Source organism: Herpailurus yagouaroundi, unplaced genomic scaffold (assembly GCF_014898765.1).
Source record: "Herpailurus yagouaroundi ecotype Mexico unplaced genomic scaffold, PumYag 142, whole genome shotgun sequence".
In the NCBI taxonomy this organism is placed as follows: domain Eukaryota; kingdom Metazoa; phylum Chordata; class Mammalia; order Carnivora; family Felidae; genus Herpailurus; species Herpailurus yagouaroundi.
In genome coordinates, this window is record NW_024412397.1 from 41,318,369 (window position 1) to 41,340,918 (window position 22,550).

The following is a 22,550-nucleotide window of genomic DNA, read 5'->3' on the forward strand; positions in this document are numbered from 1 at the left end:
CTACTGAATGGGACAAAGTATTTGCAGATCATATACCCAACAAGGGGTTAATATCCAAAAATATAAATAACTTACACAATTAATATTAAGAACACCCCAATTTAGGGGCACCTGGTTGGCTCAGTCGGTTAAGTGTCAACTCTTGGTTTTGGCTCAGGTCATGAATATGCAGTTTGTGAGTTCGAGCCCCACGTTGGGCTCCTCACTGATGGTACAGAGCCTGCTTGGGATTCTCTCTCCCTTTCTCTCTGCCCCTCCCCCACTTAAAATAATAAACTTTAAAAAAAATTTAAAAAAGAAAAAAAATCCCAATTTAAAAATGGGCAGGGGATCTAAGTAGACATTTTTCCGAAGACCTACCGATGGCCAACAGGCACAAGAGAAGATGCTCAGCATCACTAATCAAGGAAATGCACATCAAAACCACAATGAGCTATTATTTCACACTTGTCAGATTGGCTGTTATCAAAGACACAAAGCAATATATATTGGTGAGGATGTGGAGAAAAAGGAACCCACATATACACTGTTAGTGGATATGTGAATTGGTACAGCCACTTAGAAAAACAGTATGGAAGTTTCTCAAAAAATTAAAATGGAACTACCATATAAAGCAATTTCAATTCTGGTATTTATCTGGAGAAAACAAAATCACCAATCCAAAGAGATACATACATTCCTTTGTTCACTGCTGTATTATTTATAATATTAGCCAAGTTGTGGAGGCAACCTAGGTGTCCTGTTGATAAGGATAAAGATGTGCAATGCGCATGTGTACACAAACACACTCAGAGGAACGTTACTCAGCCATAAAGAGGAATGAAATCTTGCCATTTGTGATTACATGGGTGGAGACCTGGACGGGTATTATGCTATGTAAAATAAGACAGACCACATTATTTCACCTGTATGTGGAATCCAAAAAAAAACAGAAACAGACTCATAGAAGAAAGAAGCTTTTGGTTACCAGAGTAGGGAGGAGTTGGTGGAGTAGGCGAAATAGGTGAAGGGGATTAAGAGGTACAAATTTTCAATTATAAAAGAAGTCATGAGGATGCAATGTACAGTGTAGGGAATATAGTCAGTAATTGCAATAGCTTTGTATGATAGGTGGTCACTGGATTTATCAAAGGGATCATTTCATAATATATAAAAATACTGAATCACTATGATTTATCCCTGAAACTAATAGGATAGTATATTTCAATTGTACTTTAAAAAAAAAAAAATTATGGGGCGCCTGGGTGGCTCAGTCAGTTAAGTGTCTGACTTCGGCTCAGGCCATGATCTCACAGTTCGTGAGTTCTAGCCCCACGTTGGGCTATGTGCTAACAGCTCAGAACCTGGATCCTGCTTTGGATTCTGTGTCTCCCTCTCTCTCTGCCCCTCCCCCACTCACACTCTGTCTCTCTCTGTCTCAAAAATAAGTAAATGTGAAACATTTAAAAAAAAAATTTAGGAGGCAACATTAAAAAAAAAAAGTAACGGGGAATTAACATGGAAATGTAAATAGCTGTATTGTGGAGGGCTTTGAATGCCAAGTTAAAGTTTGAAGTTTACTTGATAGGGGATCAGTTACTTTGGAACCACTGTCAGAGAAGAAGCATAATGAGGACATGGCTGCATGAAAATTATTTTCCTGTGCTAGACTGATGAGTTTGGTAAGCAGACATGCCTAGAGTCAAGGTGACTATTAGTTTCCTTCTGAACTGAGAAGAATTGAACGGAAGTTACACTACATAATTTTACTTTATTCTGTTTTTGTTTTGTTTTCTGAGTATAAGTGGTCCTGAGAGCAATTAGGTTTTAAAAGCTTTATTTGGAATTAGAGAATCATAACACATGGAGAGGTTCTTACATTAAACTTGCTATTTTTTATTTCTTTAGTCACAGAATATTAAGACACACTGCAGTCATTTGTACCAGCCGATCTTTGAATGTACGGGCCACTGTCTGCAGAAGTAATTCTCTTGAAGATGAGGAGGGCAGAGGGGGCAATATGTTAGTCTTTGTGGATGTGGAAAATACCAATACTGTAAGTTGGTTTAAAACTAAATTTTATTTTTAATTATAGTGGAAGTGTTTCCTTTATTTTTAGTAAAGGATTCTTTTTTCACAAGATAGCATAAGCTAGGAATTTAGGAATATTCATATACAACAGTGTGAAAACGTCTTAATTTTCTATTAGCTTTGTGATTTTAAGTCTCTTCAAATAAAATGACCTGGTGGCATTAATATGGTATGTATCATATGAAAGGTAGCCCTATACGTGAGTAATTAAACCCAAAAGAGATCTGATAGAGTGCTTTCTAGTCTCACCATTCAGAATCTGTTGATGTAATTAAATTTACAAAGTTCTGTATTAGGATTTTCCATTCAGTATTATTAACTTGATAATCGTCACTTACATATTTCTGAGGGTACCATTTTCCTTATATAAAGCATTTCAAGCATTTTATCATTCCTGTTTATTTATGTACTCTAAATATAAAAATGAGTATTAAAGAAGGAAATGTGATTTCATTATTAAAATAACATGTTAGTGGGGCACCTGGGTGGCTCAGTTGGTAAGGCCATTGATCTCAGCTCAGGTCTTGGTCTCAGGGTTGTGAGTTCGAGCCCTGCATTGCACTCCACTCTGGGTGTGAAGCCTACTTAATAATAATAAGATAGCATCTTAGCATCAAATTGATTCAGTTCAGATACTTACATGGTGTTGCTTATTCTGTAATGAATTCTGTAATGTCCTTTGTTTTAGCTTCATAAATTTGTAAGGTTGCTTTTTAGGATATTTAGGATTTATGTGCTTAATACTTTGGTGATGTTTAAAGAAAATAACATTTGTAAAAGTAAGAAAATTGTAATAATTTCAAATTAGCTCTTTTCCAGGTAAATGAAAAATTGTATACAGATTAACTTTATGTGCGTTGGCTGTGTATGGAGATTCTGATTTGTTCAATTTTTGTTTATTTTTGCCTTAATGACAATGAGATATCTCAGAAAGATGAGAATGAATAAAAAAAATACTACAGTTTTGATTAAAAATTGACAACAAATACTGTTTGATTAAATACTATCAGTAACTCATTATGATAGGTTCTAATGACTGAATACTCCAGTGGGAGTACATCATAGTTAAATACAGTTCTCATATAAAATGTTGACTTCTCTAAGTAAGTTTAAGGAGGGATTTAAATAACGTAAGCATTCCAAAATGTATATTATTTATTTTAAAATAAAAATTTAATCTTATGTTAATTAATACTTACTTTGGTAGCAGAGTCAGAATATTATTTACATTAGAATATTCTAAGTTCATGCCCCTAAATCTTAAATGACTCTTATTTCTTTTTGATAGAGTGAAGCAGGTGTTAAGGAATTCCATATAGTACAAGTATCGAGTAGTAGCAAACACTGGAAATTCCAGAAATCTGTAAATCTCTCTGAAAACAAAGGTTTGTGCTTTATTTTCCTTTTCATAGTAAATTTTCAAATCTTCATTGCTTGATTTTTTTCAGAATAGTACTATAATATCAGAAGATTGTTGGTACCTTTTTTATAATTAACTTTTTTAAGCATTAAGTTGTGTTTTCATTAGTTCAAGTGACTGTGAATCAAATTACCTATCTTAATCTGTTCTTTCCCATCTTTTTATTCCCTTCCACATACTTCTATTTGCATTTTCTTTATTCAATTGGAAAATCAGTGCCTGAGTAGATGATCACTTTCAAAATTTCAAACAGTACAGAAACATATAGACTAGAATGTGGAAGGTTCTTTTTGTGTCCTTTGCCATTGGTAGGCTGTTTTTTCTGTGTATAACCATACCTCTGTAGTGACTGACTTTATACCCATATAACACTTAAAAGAATATACATACTTGTGATATATAGTGACAGATTGTTTTCCAGGATATTTCTGTCAGTTATCCTGGTAGTAATATGAGAATGCCAGTGCTTTTAAGAGTGGAGGGAAGCTGACAAAATATTTGCTCTTTCTGGAGAAAAATTGTACAGTATTATTTCAGAAGCTATAAAAATATTTAAACTCATATTTAGCCTTTCAGTAATCCTTATTTTTGGAATTTGTACAAAGGAATTAATTCAAAACATAGGAAAATCTGTATACTGAGAGCAGGGCAGTTAATCGCAAAGTTGTGTTTAATAGGGAGAAATTCAGTGTGGCTTTAATGTAAATTATAACTCAGACTATTTTTTAGTCACTAAAATTTATTAACATTTTAAAAGTGTCTGTAATAGCAGGGAAATGCATCATAGCACAGTATGTGCATATAGCAATATTGATGTAAGTCATACATATGAAAAAATACTGAAAGGAAATGAAGAAATGATAGAACGGTGGGTTGTGGGCTCCCTGGTTCCCAGGTTCGGATCTTTTAAACTTTTATCTGTAATTTCACACACACACACACACACACACACACACACACACACACACACACAAACACACATAAATATAAAATGAGTATTATTTATTCACACACACACACACACACACACAAGCACATGTGTGACCATGTATTTCAAGAAAGTTGAATTTCATCCTTTTTATGGGCTGAGTGAAATTTGCTTTATTGACATGAAAACAAAGATGTTTTTCATTAAACATTATTTATAATTATGAATTATTTTCCAGTATTGTTAAGGAAGTCTGAATAATAAATTAGGTTTTACCATGTCAGAAGCTGAGAAGGATCTTTGAAATTTTTTCTTTCTTTTCTTTCTAGATGCCAAACTTGCCAGCAGGGAGAAGGGAAAATTTTGCTTCAAGGCAATACGATGTAAGGAAAAAGAAGGTAAATTCATTTTATTTTCAGACTTTCTTAATGGGATTTTATATTTCATGCCAACGATATGATTAGCTTGTTTTCCCCTGTTTTTTAGTTGCCACACAGTCCTCAGAAAAATACACCTTTGCAGATATCATCTTTGGAAATGAACAGGTATGAAAATAAGCACAATAGCATTTGATCTTCTGGATCAAAGTCACAGTTCTGGAATATCTATTTTGGCAAAACTATTGCTTTAGTAATCCTCAAAATCTTTAGTGGGTGAATATGTCAACATTGTTGGGTTTTGCAGCTTCCCTTCATGCTCTAAAACAGACCAGAAATACTATGTGGATTATGCCATTTTAGTTAGTTATTCAAAACTAACTTTCTTTTGAGGGTATCACAGGAAAAAAGTATAAACCTTGGTATTAAAGAAAGAAACCAGATTATACAAGGGAACCAATTTATTAGGGAAAGTGGTTACAGTGGAACATAAAGATGATAATTCTCTGGATTTTGGTGTATCATATGGTTCTGAGACCAAAATAATAAGCTCTTTTGTAGTTTTAAATGTATTTTCCAAAACAGTAGTATTTCAAGTTAATTATTTGTAAGAATCACTTAGAGTAGGTTTTCAAACTTTCACAACATATGGGGCTCTTGTTAAATGCAAATTCTATTTCAGTGGGACTAGGGTGGGACCTGAGATTCTAAATTGCTATAAGCTGGAGCATCTGGTTGGCACATTTGGTAGAACATGTGACTCTTGATTTGGGGGTTGTGAGTTCGTGCCCTGCATGGGGCATAGTTTACTTAATAAAAAATATGTATACTAAATTACTGTAAGCTCCTAGATGATGTTAAGGTTATTAGTCTCTTTTTTTTTTTTTCAGACCCTATTTTTGATCTGAGAATTTTGTAAAAATGAAAATTTTGCTTTCCTGCCTCCAAAACTTTGATTCGTTATGTCTTGGGGGGAGTTTGGGAATATGCATTTTTTCCTTCCCTCCCTCCCTTCCTATTTATGTATTTTGAGAGAGGCACAGAGACCGGGACAATGTGAGTCGGGGAGGGGCAGAGAGGGAGAGAGAGAGAATCCTAAGCACATTCCACACTGTCAGCACAGAGTCCGATGTGGGGCTAGAACTCACAAACTGTGAGATCATGACCCAAGCTGAAATCAGAGTTGGAAGCTTAACCCCAGGAATATGCATTTTCAGCCAGCTCTGCATATAATCTGACGAGGTGATGTGGTGATTTGCTTTGAGAAATGCTGCACCAAGGGTGTAAACTTCCACGTAGGCATGCCCTGGTACTGTTACCAACGTTACTGTTTGTGTTATTGTTTCTTCTTTGTGTTTTTTGATTTGATAATTCCAGACATTCTTATGCTTTTGTATGTCTCTTATCATTGGCCTTCATCTGACTCACTCTTTGTGGCTATCTTTTGACTATTTGAAGAAGCAGTTATTTAGAAATATCTCAGAGTACCAAAAGCCCAGTAATTCCAAAACAAGTATACTTTTAGCAATGCCATGCCTCCTGAATGACTGAATTTAGGTTTCATGATTTCAGTTGTTTGTCCTTTTCACTTCTTTTTTAAATTTAAAATCCCTAGAGACATAATCAAGACCCTTAAATCATATTAAGTGTATAATTTTTATTGTATATATTAGCAAATAATTTTGTATAGGAGTACTGAAGAAAGTAAAGACAAAAAAGGACATTTTCCCTTTTGATGAATCTGGTTGAGTAAATAGAACTCCCCAAGCACTACAGATTAATGAGAGAACTATGGGGACAATTGCTTACCAGAAAATAGTTTATTCTTAAAGGGAAAATGTGTATATTTATTAATATTTAATAATTAACTTGAAACTTAGCATCTATATAATATAGCCTATAATGAAGGGAATCCTAAGTGTAGACAGTTTACTGTGAAACATAATATCCCATTAAAGGAAATCCTGTACTTCTGATTCCATTAAGAAGTTTTTAAAAAATTCTTTTCTCATGTTCTCTTCCTTCAAGTAGAAGAGCCACATTAAGACCAATTACTCAGTTTGCATTCTGTTTCACTAGATGTTGTCTAGTATTCTAAGTATTCGAATGAGAACTATTTCTGTTATTTTAATAGTACAAAAAATATTACTTTTCAATAATTTATTTTTTATTCATTTTCTTAGAGCTACCCATCATCTTCCCTGGATACTTGGAAGGTCAAACCTAATGTCATGGCAGTGTAGATTAATTATTTTGAGGTAACAGCTTTAAGATTCAGGGTAATTTATACCAAATATTTTAGGTGTTTAAGTGTTTTAGTGTGTTTTACAGCCTCCCTTTATTGACAGATTGACAAGAAATTTTTTAATAAGCGTTTTGGTTATACAGAAACATATAGAGAAATATAAATTTTGGTAGGGTGTATTTAATTGAAAACATTTATGTAGATAAGTGACTTTCTTTTGACAGATAATAAGTTCAGCAAGTCCATGTGCAGACTTCTTTTATCGAAGCTTATCTTCTGAATTAAAGAAACCACAAGCCCAGCCGTCCGTGCATACTGAAAAACAGTCATTAGAGGATGCTGTGAGATTGATTCAGAAGTGCAGTGAGGTGGATTTGAATATTGTCGTATTATGGAAGGTATGTGTTACTAAATTATTTCAGCAAGCCTTGCTTACAGATACTTGAGCCTTAAGCTAAAGAACAAATGTAAGCTGGTATTTGCATTTTTTCTGCTTAAATTTTTAGTTTCAATATTAAAGTTGTTTTATAATTTTATTTAGTAGTTCTATAATGACTTTTTAAAGAATTCAAATTAGATAGCTTTCTTCTTTGTTATTGTTACTTCTAAGTGGTACTGAGAATATTATAGATTTGTTAATGAAAACAACTGTTATTATTAAATTCTTTATTATTGGCATTTTCAGAAACTGAAAATGGAAAAAAATAGCACTGTGAACCTTCAGGTACCCATTACTCAGACTCCATAGTCACTAATTTGTTGCTATTCATCTTTCATCTATTCCATTAGCCCCTCTCCTTTGTTTTCTTATATTTTTACTTTCCTTTATTATTTGCTATAGTATTTTTTTTTTAGTGACATAATATTTTACGTGTAAATGCTCTGTATTCTAGCAGATGAAGACTTTCTTTAACATCTCCAAAATATTGTTATCTCATACAACCAAATTAACAGTAATTCTTAATTATGATCTATTTGTTGGTCTGTTTTTGTTTTTTCCAGATTATTTTAAAATATTTTAATTTTTAAAAAATCATATCCAAATAAGATCCACACATGACAGAGCAAAATGAGATTGCTTAGGCATTAGTCTTCCTTAGAGTTACCTGTTATACAGAGCAGGCTTGTTTCGCACAGTGTACCCTCTGTATCTTAGAAATTTATAATTGTATATAAATTGTATACATTACATAGAATATATAATAAAATTATATATTACTTTTTAAAAAACAATTCTACAGTGAAATTAAGGATCTTGCCTAAGGATATTCACCTGAACTATGTGGAAAGGTTTCATTTTGTGTTGTCTGATACAAGAGCTCTCTCACATAGAGGTATTTTCATAGTAGATGATCAATATATGTATTTTTAAATTGGTTCAGATATTCTAGACTATTATTTTTACTAAATCACACATTTTTAAATAAACTTTCTTGAAACTAAGCTGGCATAAGTTTTTTATTTTTTATTTTTTGCATGAGTTTTAATAAAACTGCTTAAACAAATTGGTACTTTTGTTGACTATAGATGTTTAATATTTAAAAGGTCAGTTACACATTTTTAGCTTGAAATCAGATGTTCTTGGGGCTTAGAATCAAGAGGATTCTATTTTCAGGCTTAGCAGTATTTTCCTCTTAATGTAAACCAACCAGTCATTAAATATATACTATAACCGTGGCATATGTGGCTGTCACTCCACAGATTCCTGCCGTGTAACAGTTTGTAATATTACTGAGACAAGATTTTGAGTAATCTGTACTCTGTATTCATTGTTAAGTCCACAGTAACTTTGGCTGGGGGTGAAAGTGTTACCTTTTAAAAAACAGCCCGGAATAAAATCCCACTACTAGTAGTACTGCTGATCACATGAAGAAGAAAACTAAGATTGTGATGCTCCTTGGCTAGAAAATGGAAATTGGAATAGAATGAAGAATGGGATATGAAGTTGGTAGTGGCTTGTATTTGTGTTTATCATATACTCATTTGAGAAAGTGGTAGAGTTCCTTTAGTGAGGTCTCTAGATAATGCAGAAATGACACACTGAATGAAATGAAATTTGAAAAGTCATTTAAGCTGTGGAGGAGGAAACACAGGATGCCTAGGACTCTTTTAATAAAATATAATTCAGGAGAAAAACCGAGCTCAGACAACATCTTTGTGAAAAATAATTGGAAAAGAGGCACAGAAAAACTCAGCAGTTTTAACTAAGCATAAATGTTTGTTTTAAAAAGCGAAGCCTTTGTGCAGAAAGGAGAATGTTATTTATAGAATTAGACATGGCTAGGGGTGATTTTTGTTCGATCCCATGAGACCATTGGAAAAAACGTGACATGTCTCAGAACCTTGTATTCAACCTCTCAAAGGTCCACCGCGTCAGGTGTTTAAGTCCAGCATTTTGGGTTACGTATTAGTTCACACGAGCAGGTCCTGGGCTGTCCAATGCCTTAGTGCACTACTCCCAAGTTGGTCTGCAGATGACATGCTGTCACTGGTCATGGTAAAATGAGTACAAAAATTGAACATAAACATTTAGAAACTTCTATAGCATTTTGGCTGAGAAATTTTGTGTCTGTTGAATCTAATAGTAAAAAAATTGGGCTTGTTAAAAAATTTTTAAACCTTTGTATTTGCATAATGTGGCAATAACAGCGTATCAGAGCCATTTACGTATTATATTTTCTCTGGGACAGAAGTGGTTCAAGAGGGAGATGAGTTATATGCTGGAACCAGTGTTTTGATATAGATGAAATTGGCCTTTTTTTTTTTTTTTTTAAGTATATGTACTTATGTTTAAGATATCTCCAAGGGTGTGACATTTCCACTTACAAGATTTATGACTGTTTTCACGATTATGTTCTTCTAGGTGATAAACCCTGTGGCATTTCAGAAGCATGTACGTTTTGCCTGTATTTTGGTAGTTCAATCACAAAAAGACTTGTGTTATAGCACTAGTTTCTTAAGAGCTCTAGAGAAAACTGAAAAAAGATTTTAAGATGTATCCTTCAAATATCCAGGCCCAACTGTATTATACTGAGGCAAACAGATTTTGACAGATTCTTTATTTATTGAATGAGTAAATAAAAGTAGAAATGCTGACACAGACATCGTGTTGATAATTGATAAACAGCCATGATATTTCTACCTTCCATCAAATAATTGCATTCATTACTTTTGAGGTATTGCCAAGCAAGGTAACATTTCTGTGCTTTGTATGTCTTAGGCGTATGTAGTGGAAGATAGTAAGCAGCTAATTTTGGAAGGTCAGCATCATGTTATTCTTCGCACTATAGGAAAAGAAGCCTTTTCATGTCCTCAGAAACAGGTAATAGTAATGTTTGCTTTGGGTCTTCTTGTGAACTTGGGGTTTTTTGTTTGGTTGGTTTTGGGGTTTTTAAAGGGATCTGCTGGTATATGCAGGCTTTTATATTGAGATTTGAGTGAGGGGTTGGTGGCAGACGACTAATTAGAATGAGAAATGAACATAAATAAAATTCATTAGCATCTTGTAAGAGTATTAGATACACTTGTGATCTTGAGGTTTCCTAATATTCTGTATTGAATCTAGAATTCATAGTTACAAAAAGAATTGATTTGCTTGAGAGGAAGGGAAACATGCCCTTGCCACTGCAGAACTCCAGAGGAGGCATATCGTGAAATGTAAAGGCCCCTGGAGTTGTGCAGCAGCTGGGAATAGTATTTAATATGTGTTCTCATTTCTCATAAAATACTATTTCATCTTACCAAAAAGTTCTTGTATATATGAACAAAATTTCCAGTAATTTGAACCATGACCTTGTATTGCATTTCTAAATAATGAATCTTAATTTCAAGCTTTCTTACATTATTTTTGAAAACTTATTTTGAAATAATTTTCAAACTTGCAGAAAAGCTGCAAGGATTGTGTAAAGAGTGACTCTCTTACACCTTTTACCAAGGTTCACCAGTGGTTAGCATTTTACCTTCTTTGCTTTATCATTCTTCCTCTGTTTATGTACACATTGATTTTTTTCTTAATTATTCTTAAGTAATTACTGTCAAGTAAATTTGCAGACATCCTTCTCCTCTGCCCCTATTTACTTCATTGAGGATTGCAATGAATAAGAATAATCTCTTAAATAGGGGTGCCTGGGTGACTCAGTCAGTTAAGTGTCCGACTTCAGCTCAGGTCATGATCTCACGGATCGGAGGGTGGGTTTGAGCCCCGCATCAGGCTCTGTGCCGACAGCTCAGAGCCTGGAGCCTGCTTCGGATTCTGTGTCTCCTTCTCTCTCTGCCCTCCCCTGCTTGCACTCTGTCTCTCTCTGTCTCTCAAAAATAAACAAACATTTAAAAAAAAAAAAAAACTTCTCCCACATCATAAAAAAAAAAAGAATAATCTCTCAAATAATCACAAAAACCATTATTAAATTCATGAAGTTTAACATTGATGCAGTACTCCTGTATAGCCCATATTCAAATGCCATCAGAGTTCTCCATTTTATCCTTGTAACAGTTTGTGTTGTCTTACCAGGATCCAGTCTAAGATCATACATTGCATTTACTTGTCCTGTTTCTCTAGTCTCCTTTAATTTGGGACAGTTTCTGAGCCTTCATTTGTCCTGTGTCATATGATATCTTTGAAGAGCATGGGCAAGTTATTTTAATGTAAAATAATACCTCTTTGGTTTTTTCTTGTTTCCTCAGGACTAGATTAAGGTTATACATTTTTGGCAGGGATACTACAGAAGTGATGTTATGTCCCTGCCAGTGAATTACATCAGAAAGCTCTTGATATTAATTTGTTTCATTATCAGTGATGGGTCACACTGATAAGGTCCACCTTATTTCTCTACAGTAAAGTTACTGTTGTTTCTAATAAGTAATTTGTGGAGAAATAATTTGGGCCTATGTAAATGTCTGATTTCTTGTTAAACCTAGTTCCACTAGTTTTAGCATCCACTGGTTGTTCTACAACTTGAATCAGTTTTTACTTTGATGATTACTAATGGTAATATTCCATTAGGTTTAATGAAGATATCAAATTTAACCCTGGATCTATTTCTTAATATAAGAAAATTGTTTTTTCCCCTTTGAAGTCCTAAGTTTTGGTTGTCTGTGTTACAAACTTTTGATAATCTAGAATATCTCAAACATAGGCAGAATAAGTATTTAGAAAAGGAAGAAGTGATTAAAAAATTTTTTTTTTAATGTTTGTTTATTTTTGACAGAGAGAGAGAGCGCGCGCGCGCACATGAGTGGGGGAGGGGCAGAGAGAGAGGGAGACACAAATCTAAAGCAGGCTCCAGGCTCTGAGCTGTCAGCACAGAGCCCGATGCGGGGCTTGAACTCACAGACCGTGAGATCATGACCTGAGCTGAAGTCAGATGCTCAACTGACTGAGCTACCCAGGTACCCCAGAAGTGATTTATATAAAATATATTTGTATTCTTGGGGCCCCTGGGTGGTTCAGTCAGTTAAACATCAGACTTTGTCTTAGGTCATGATCTCTCAGTTCCTGAGTTTGAGCCCCACATCAGACTCTGTGCTGTTAATGCAGAGCCCATTTCAGATCCTCTGTCCCCCTCTCTTTCTGCCCCTCCCCTGCTCTCTCTCTCTCTCTCTCTCTCTCAAAAATAAATAAACATTTACAAAAAAAGTGATATTTTCATTTTCTGTACCATGAATAGCATATCCTTTTTATTTCTCTGTATTTCACTTTTGAAATATTTTATATTCTCTTTATATGGTTAACTGAGCTTGGGACATAAAGCGGTTTCATCATACTGTGAATAATAGATTTGGAGCCCAAAAACTTTCAGATTGATGATCTAGTATAAATTACTTGCATAACTTAATGAACTTTAGCTTACTACTCACTTGTAAAACCAGGATAATTATTCTTTACACCTTGTCTGTCTTGTGGTAGAAATGTCATAAGGTAGAATCAGATCCTTATTATCAAACTGCTGCACAAATATTTAGTGCTGATTGTGAAAATACTTTTTGCTACTCTAAAGCTGGGAGGGGGGAAACCTTTTAAATGTTCTGTTAGTAAATTAGCTTGGGCCTTTGGTATCCTTTTCATGGCTGTTGTTCATGTATTTTCCTCCTAATAAGTGGCATATAGAAATTTATTTAGTATAACTTAGAAGTCTCAAATAATAGCTTATTTTTTGATGATTGGAATATATTAAAAAATACATTTTTTTTAACTTTCAATTGAAGTGTAAGATAAATACAGAACAGTTGAATAGCTCATTGAATTTCACAAATTGAAGAATACTCCAGTATAACCAGGACCCAGATAAAGAAATAGAACATAACCAGCACCCCAGAAATTCTGCTTCCGTTCTCTTCTTTCTTCCAGAGTAAACCTCTAGTCACTTTTCTCTGACTTATAAATCAAAAGCAAATTTAGGTCTTGCTTTTACAGCTATATAGATCAGGGATCAGCAAACTTTTTCCAAGAATAAGCAGATGGTAGGTAATATTTTAGGCTTTACTGGCCAGAAGGTCTTTGTCTTAATTACTCATCTCTGTTGGTGAAGTCCAGAAGCAACCATATGACAGGATGTAAACAAATGGATATGGCTATGGGTCAATAAAACTTTCTTTCCAAAAAACAAACAACAACAAAAAAAAAACCCAGGAGGCAGGCTGAATTTGGTCCATGGGCTGTAGTTTGCCAATCCCTGGTGTAGATCAATGTCCAGCTAGGCTAGCAAGAAATTAAAAATCAAAATTTTCCTGGATGGTAAAGGGAAATGGAGAAAAAAAATGGTTAAGAAAAAAATACCACTAGAAAGGGAACAATACTCTCTCTTTTCATTTAGATGATAATGATATTGAAATGTTTACAGTATGCCTGACATTGGCTATATTGAGACTTTTACATGTATGTTAACCTTCAGTTAATAGAGATGAAGGATTACAATCTATAAAACACAGCAGTCTATTTTCAAAATGAAATTTTAAGGCAACTTTAGTTCTTTATTAAAACAGATGCTATACAATTGAATGTCTGTAGCTTAAGTACTAAGTAATAAGGAATTTTACTAGATGAGACCCACAACAGATTTTGAAATTATTATGAGACTTTTTTATAAATGAGGAAATTAAGTCTTAAGATATTAAATGCCTTATCCAAGATCACAGAGCTAATATGTGAAATTGTTGGAATTCAAGTCTAACTCCAGCATATAATAAATAAAGAATGAATAAATGATTCTGATCCTAGATTCTTTTTTTTTTTTTAAGTTTATTTATTTATTTTGAGAGAGAAAGGGAGAGAGCATGAGCAGGGGAGGGGCAGAGAGAGGGAGAGACAGAATCCCAGGCAGGCTCCACACTGTCCATGCAGAGCCTGACATGGGGCTCCAACTCACAAACTGCGAGATCATGACCTGAGCTGAGATCAAGAATCACACACTTAACTGACTGAGCCACCCAGGCGCCCCTGAGTCTAAATTCTTTATCCTAGATTATATCGCAGATGATTCTATTGGTTTAAATAACAGCAGAAAGTATTGTTCATGCTTTCCCTTATCTCAGCTGTTTTTAACTACTTTTGTTTATGCTATATTTTAACAAGACAGTGTTTTTATTGTCATATGTATATTTTTTTCTTTTCTCAGGAACCACCAGAAATGGAACTATTAAAATTTTTCAGGCCAGAAAACACTACAGTTCCTTTAAGACCGTCAGTAGAGCAGCTTTCTAATCTCATTAAAACGAGTCTTCACTATCCAGAATCATTTAATCATCCATTTCATCAAAAAAGGTCTGAGGCTTATTTTTGTTAAAATTTTTCTACGTGTGCACACCCACGCAGAGATTCTTATTTATTTAAACGATAGCATTAACCCAAATATTGATGAAGAAATTTAGAATAATATTGAGTATCTGTAAAGTGCTCTTAAATATTTTACCCTTTACTCTGATTACTGTATGTTGCACCTGTGGTTAGAGATGGCTATTTGCCTTAGACACCTCAATTGCCAAAAGTTTCTGGTGGGCAAGTTTATCACTAAGTCAAAAACAAGGAAAAAATATGTTGTTTTTGTGTTGGACACAAATTAATTGTAAGAAATGACTATAGTATAGACTCATCAAACAGTTCAAGTTTTAATAGCATCATTTACTTAAGATTTACTAAGTGCCAAACTTCTTGGGGAATGATGTTCAGTTCAGTTGAACAATGAAGTTCAAACTGTGTGGGTCTACTTATACATGATCTTTTTTATTGTAAATGTGTTTTCTCTTAAGGGTTTTCTTAATATTTTCTTTTCTTCAGTTTCTTTTATTATAAGAATATAGTATATCATTCATATACCATACAAAATATGCATTAATCGACAGTTTAAATGTTATTGGTAAAGCTTTGGGTCAACGGTAGGCTATTAGTAGTTAAGTGTTAAGGTAGTCAGAAGGTGTATATGATTTCCAATCGTGTGGGGGTTGGTACCCCTAACCCCTGTATTGTTCAAGGGGCATCTGTATTTGCAATTTTGGTAAGTAGGTTGATTATATAAACTTAAGGTTCTGTAAATAAAAAGTCCTAAATCAGATGACACTTCAAAAAGTTGCTGGTTTGCAGGTATAAAAACATGGAGAGAAGTCTATTAGAATCAGTCTATAAGTGAAAATTGAAGGTATGAATTTTGGTGAAGTCACCCTGGGTAGGGGTGGGGATGAGGTGGGATAGAACAAAAAGAACAGTGACCTGCAGAACAATGACATCTGAGAGAAAAGCTAAGGAAAAAGAAATCCGTGAAAAAGACTGGTTGAGAAGTAATTAGGAAGAAAAGATCAATGAGAAAGTGATATCTCAAAAGTTCAGTGAGAGAGAAATGGGTTAACTGTTTAAAATGCTGCAAAAATGTCAAATAGTAAAAGGATGAAAAGGTTACTTACTGGATCTGACAATGAGTGACTACAGTCATTTCCTCCCTGCCCCCCACAAAATTAACACCCAAATAACCAAACTACCTGTATTCAAGAAATAAAATATTGCTAGCATCTCAGAAGCCCACTGGTACTCCCTCACAGTCACTACCCTGCCCCCCCCCATATTGGTAGTCATTTCTTTGCTTCTTTTTATAATTTTCCCAACTAAGTTTATATGCATCTCTAATTTTGATTTTCATGGGGCATTTTTTGAACTTTATTATATAAATGGAATTATACAGAGTATCTTCTTTTTATGTCCAGCTGCTTTCATTTAATATTATGTTAGTAATTGTCAGCCACTGCATGAAGCTATAGCATTTTCATTGCCATATGAATATGTTTGAACACACTGGAATAATTTACTCTCTTGATGGACTTTGGGATTATTTTCATATTTGAGCTATTTTGAATTCTGCTGTGAATAATCTTGTGTATAATCTCTCGGTTTATGTGAACTTGCCCAGCCCCCCTTATTTTTGCATACTTATCTAGGAATTTTTCCAAATAGTTTGACCATCTTGTACAACTCACCAGCAGTTCCCTTTGCTTCATATCTTTACCACCACTGTTGTCAGATTTTTAAAAATTTTAACCATTTAAATTATTTATAAAATTCTTTTTGTCCAGGTCTTAATGTTGCTCTAATATGCAGCTGTAGTTGAGGGGGAAGATGGTATGTTTTATCCCTATCAATCTGTCATGACTTCATGTACTTTCATGGGAAATTTGGATTCCCTGATGTTTCTTTTTTTTTTTTTTTTAATGTTTATTTACTTATTTTTGAGAGAGAGGAGAAGGGACAAAAAGGGAGAGGGAGAGAGGGAGAGAATCCCAAGCAGGCTCCACGCTGTCAGTGCAAAGCCTGATGCAGGGCCTGAACTCATGAACTGTGAGATCATGACCTGAGTCAAAACCAAGAGTCAGACACTTAATGACTGAGCCATCCAGGCCCCCCCCCCCCCCGCCCCGATGTTTCATTGTAACCCATTGTTCTACTTTTTCAGACCTATCCTGCTTCATATCTTAGATTCCATGGTGTTTCTTTTTAACCGTAGCAGTTAAAACCTTGGCTGTGCTTTAGAGGTAAGGATATTTAGGAATTATCCACATGATTCAATTGGAGTTAAAAAGCATCATAGAATCTGGGAATCTAGCATGGAATTATGTGAAGCAGGGCAGGTTTGATCAAACTAGAGTAGAGTGGTGGGTTAAAAATAAAACATCACAGAATTAAAACTGTACACAAAGTATGTGAAAACAAGGCAGGCTAGATAAGGATGAAATGTGGCAGTTTTTTCCAGCCCTTGCTGCCCATTAGAATTACCTGGGGAATTTTTAAAGATTCCAGTGCCAGTTAAATCAGAATCTCTGGGAGTAGGACCCAGGCATCTGTATAATTTAAATGTCCTCAGATGATACCAGCATGTACCTGTATCCATCACTGTTGCCACAGAAATGCTTCACAACAAACCACTCCAGAATTTAGTTGCTTATAAGGCATTCTTATACTCATGGATCCGCAGATCAGCTTACCGTTTGGCTGCAGCTCACCTTCAAGCTGTGGTTGGTTGGGTTCATGTCTGCACCACATATATTTTGGGCTCAGTGCAATGGGCAGCAGCTACTTGGATATGTTCTTCTTATGGCATATCTCTGGAGTACAAAGGTGAGTTATACTGAGATAGCACATTTAAGGCTTTTGTTTGCGTCAAAGACATTAATATTCCATTGGCCAATTAGCCTCACCTTCACATCAACAAGAATGACTCCTAGTCCCACAGTGGGAAGTAAATAATGGCTAGGGGAGTAAATAATGAAGTGAGGGGAGTAAATAATGGCTAAACAGTGATTATAGTTACACCGCAGCCACCAAGATGGAGAAGCACTGGAGAAGCACTGATGTAGAGGGCCAGAGTGGTTGGTCATCCTTACAAAACTAAGAATAGAAGTGTACTTGAGTGAGAGAGCTGGAGAAATGGGAGATGGTTGTCAGAGAGTGGAGTGACAGTATTATTTCAGAGGTAGCTATTTTAGGTGACTAAAAAAAAAAAATACAGTATGGTTAAGGAAGGTAGATGGATGAGTTTTGAATAGTACTGATGGTTATGGAGGTGGTATGAATTTGGGAAGGTGTTGAATGAGTTATCTACTTAGTAAAGTTGTCAGGATTGAAAAGAAGAAAACAAATTCCTGCTGAAGCTTTTAACTGAAGCCAATATATGATCTGGAAGAGAAGCCTTCGAGCAGTGTCTCTCACGTAGGTGGTATGCCTCTGCTTCCCAGACATGTAAGATGAATGGGAGGTGGGAGGTCAAGCAGATGGTTCCCTCATCTTTACCTCAGATATTTCAAAATACTCATCCTTTCTCCCTCCCCCAAAGAATCTGCTGTACTGAGTTACTATTTTTGGTTTTAGTATTTTAGTATGAGGACATAAAAAAAGATTAAAAACCATGGAGTAATATGACCAAAAAATGGATGTTTTGACAGAAGGGGTAGGAGGAAGAAATCATCAAGAAGTGGCATTGAGAACTACATTAACGATACATTCTGACCTGAGATATGGAAGCAGTTGGAAGAAACACAGCATCTAATGTTGAGAGGACTGTAGAGGAAGCTGTGTATTCAGCCAAATTTCAGTTAAAGCAAGATATAGAAACATAGAGATTAAGGGTCTAGGGGAGTGTTCTTAATGTAACATAGAAATGTGGGAGGGAATGCGACAGCAGGAGGTTTGGTTATGTCAGTATCACACGGATCATACAGGAACAAGAATATGAGGAAGAATATTTGACCAGAGATAACAGAGGTGAAACACTGGGTTTAGCTGCCATAGTTTTCAAAATAAGAAGTCACATTAGACATTGTTTATGGAGCTTTTGAGCATTATTCTCAGCACTTAGCATATTTGATCTCACCTAATCATAACAAACCCAAGAGGTAGGTACAATTATTGTTCCTAGTTTGCAGTTGAGAAAACTGAGGTACAGAATTATTGAGTAGATATTTGAACCTTAGTCAAACTGTAGTATGCTTTTATTAATGCTAAATTTGGTGGTGGGGGGATAGTTGTCAGCAGTTTGGTCTCTAGGGACTGTTTGTGCCTCATCAGATTAGCATTTTTCAAAGACTATTAGTATAAAGTGTTTTTTTTTTTTTTTTTTTTTTAATTAATTTTGAGAGAAAGGGAGCAGGGAGAGGGGCAGAGAGAGAGAGGAGAGAGAGAATTCGAAGCAGGCTCTGCATGAGAGAGACCATGAGATCATGACCTGAGCCGAACTCAAGAGTTGGACACTTGGGGCGCCTGGGTGGCTCAGTCGGTTGAGCGTCTGACTTCAACTCAGGTCATGATCTCACAGCTCATGAGTTCGAGCCCCGCATCAGGTTCTGTGCTGACAGCTCGGAGCCTGGAGCCTGCTTCGGATTCTGTGCCTCCCTCTCTCTCTGCCCCAACCCCAGCCCACTTGCATTCTGCATTTGTCTCTCTAAAAAATAAATAAACGTTAAAAAAAAGAGTTGGACACTTAACCAACTGAGCCACCCAGGCACACCTAGTTTTTACTATCTCTTTATTCTTTGTGTTTACAGAATAAAATATTAATACTGGTATGTAAGCAGGCTTCATTTGTGCCCAGGTTATGTCCATTTATTATATTCTTGATTTGAACATACACCAGTCTATTCATATATCCTCTTCTGTCACTGCCTGTCCTTTCTGTGCTTAGTAATGCTTTAGTAATTTATTAATTCTAAAGTGATAGGAGAAACTAGGTTACCTGAGAAAATGTGTCCACTTAAAAAGGCTTTCCTCATAATTTGTTCTATAGAAAGAACTTTCATATTCTCTGTAACACAATGGCTTTTATGCAAATTTGGTAGAAAAGCAAAGGTCAATCTAGTCCAAGTTCCCAAAATAAAGTAAATTTCAAGAAACATAAAGAGAACAGGATTAGTTGTTGGCATTTTCATGATTTATTTTTTTCTTCATTGATCTGAGTTTTACTTTGTTTTTCATTTTGAGAAATAACCACTTAGAAACACTTGGGTGTTTTTTTTTGGTTTTGTTTTTTTTTGTTTTTTTTTTTTTTTAGTAGTAGCTATAATAAATGGAAATAAGATGGTTTTGTGGATGTATATATTCTGGGATTTAGTATGCAAGTATTGTAGTAACAGGTTTTTCTCATATACACAAATAATTTGTCTGGAGTGATTTTGGAACTCAGTTTTTTCCCCTACTTGAATCTAATTAGTTTTAAGGAGATTGTTAGGTATTCTTAAGTGTTATTTTCAAGATAGCTGATTTAAAAAAGAAAATATACAGCTTAACCTTTTTCATTTTTCTTCCACAGCCTTTGTTTAGTACCAGTCACCCTTTTACTTTCCAATTGTTCTAAGGCTGATGTTGATGTAATAGTTGATCTTCGGCATAAAACAACAAGGTAAAGATGTATTTAGTGCAAGATTGTTTTGTGGCTTAAGATTGATTTGAGAACAATTTAATTATGGATATAATTACCTAATGTGGATGGAGAAAGTTTATTCAGGCGTGCCCTGGGTGTTTGGTTTTACAGAAATGTTACAGAAGACTTACAGAGGGTTGTCTCAGTATTACAATAGTGATAAAATAACAAGCAGTTTCCAAAAGCAGCGAATTGTTTTGATTGGAGACAGAATTTTTCAGAAAAGTTTGTTGGTGATAAAAAACTCTAAAATTGAATATCAGCAAGTTTGTGATAGAAGTGTTTTTAAGGTTTTTTTTTTTTTTTGTGCGTGTATGATTGTAAAATAATACTTACCCAAAAACACAGGTACATACTTCCATATCTGATACCTCAAGGCTAGATGCTTTTTGGAATTCAGAAATTTTTGGATTTTTGGAAAAGTAATATGAAACGTGAATGGATTACTACTGTATAAACACTCCAAATAGGATCTGGGGCAGCTGTATGGAATCCAGACATGTCCTATGTATGATTATGTGTGTCATAAATTAATGCCTTATTGGTAGATACTGGGTTCCATTTTTCAGCATTATAAATGGTTTCAGTATTATAAGCATTCCTGTATATGATTTTTTTTTTTTTAGGTACAGATAACCAATTGGTTAAAAGCTGAGGTTTGAAATCAGGTTCCATTATTTCCTACCTGCTGTTGTGAGCATTAAATGCAATAATGCTTGTGCCTACAACATAGTAACTATTAATAAATGTTGACTATTAGAGCAATAGTAATACTAGCTGTTTTCATTGTTGTTATTAAGAAACAGTTGGCTTCATGAAAAAGTTTCTAGAAGTAGAATTGCTAGATGAAAGGGATGTGTTACTGAGACTTGGGGAAAATTTTTATAAAACCCTTCAACTTACCATTTTCCTTCTCCCACATAGTCCAGAAGCATTGGAAATCCATGGATCATTTACATGGCTTGGACAAACACAATATAAACTTCAGCTTAAAAGCCAGGAGATTCACAGTTTGCAGCTGAAGGCATGCTTTGTCCATACAGGTGTTTATAACCTTGGAACACCTAGGGTATTTGCCAAGTTATCGGACCAAGTTACAGTGTTTGAAACGAGTCAGCAGAACTCCATGCCTGCCCTGATCATCATCAATAATGTGTGATGACTTGCAAATTTGTACTGAAATCCACAAGAATCAGTTTTATTTTACTGAATGGGTTTTAACAGCAGTATTTGTTATACCTAACTTGTTATGGAGGTTGGTGTTGGGTCACTGCAAAATACTTTCGACTTGTCAATCTGTTGGTGATGCAAAGCACGTTGGACTGAGAATACTCATATTCTTTTTTTGTATTTCTTTAAACCCTGGTAATAATTTACATGCTCATAATACAGAATTTCAACATAGCCACGCACCTTATTAAGCCCTGTCTTAAAAACCAGTGTCTAAGTCTGCTGTTACAACATATTGATGGTATATGAATATTACCAGATGATTTTGAGGAAGGAAAGGCCTTGTTGGTGATACTCCTGTTAAGCCATTAGTCTATAAATTCCAGCTTTACTGTGAAGTTCTATAGAGTGTTAAATACGGATTTTCCTGTGTTGCTTCACACAATTCTCTAAAATACATTTTGAACTTTGGTTATAGAGTCTTCATACTTCAGTATCTGGTGGTTCCTATGGCTTATACATAACTTTGTAAAAAGAAAAAAAATTTTTCTGATGCTTTGAATATAGTTTTGAAAGGAGTTTGACTTTTTTTTCCTCATTCATCTCAGTATAGGGTGCACTATTTCACAATATGAGATTTTTTGTCATTTAAATTATCATATTCTTTATTATGTAACTTTAACATTTGAGTTGATCTGTTTAAAATATGAATCTCAAGTTAATTAAAAATAAGCTTTTCAAAAATGTATTATATTTATAACAAATGTAAATAGAATAAAGACATGCTATTCACTGTATAGATTTATTAGATGCCTTTTTTTAATTCTGAGGACATCATATAGTTTTTATTTAAAATGAATGCTAACCATATTAATTATAGCAGGACAAACTAGTTTCCTGAGAAAGCCTTGTTTCCAAACATGAAGTACAAGGCTTTGTTCCAGTAGTCCTT

General features: G+C 34.7%; 1 protein-coding gene across 5 annotated transcripts in view; it reads left to right on the forward strand.

Annotated features, from left to right (window-relative positions):
* The window catches only part of TRAPPC8 (trafficking protein particle complex subunit 8), an 83,673-nt gene extending 61,497 nt beyond the window's left edge, over nucleotides 1–22,176 (forward strand). For all 5 annotated transcript variants that reach the window (XM_040479148.1, XM_040479150.1, XM_040479151.1 and 2 more), the window contains 9 exons: nucleotides 1,888–2,035; nucleotides 3,359–3,455; nucleotides 4,748–4,816; nucleotides 4,905–4,963; nucleotides 7,265–7,438; nucleotides 10,261–10,362; nucleotides 14,654–14,799; nucleotides 20,318–20,407; nucleotides 21,353–22,176. In XM_040479148.1, the coding sequence (XP_040335082.1) occupies nucleotides 1,888–2,035; nucleotides 3,359–3,455; nucleotides 4,748–4,816; nucleotides 4,905–4,963; nucleotides 7,265–7,438; nucleotides 10,261–10,362; nucleotides 14,654–14,799; nucleotides 20,318–20,407; nucleotides 21,353–21,587 (1,120 nt within the window). In that variant the 3' untranslated portion in view covers nucleotides 21,588–22,176. The remainder of the gene's footprint in view (nucleotides 1–1,887; nucleotides 2,036–3,358; nucleotides 3,456–4,747; nucleotides 4,817–4,904; nucleotides 4,964–7,264; nucleotides 7,439–10,260; nucleotides 10,363–14,653; nucleotides 14,800–20,317; nucleotides 20,408–21,352) is intronic.
* The last annotated feature ends 374 nt before the right edge of the window (nucleotides 22,177–22,550 follow it).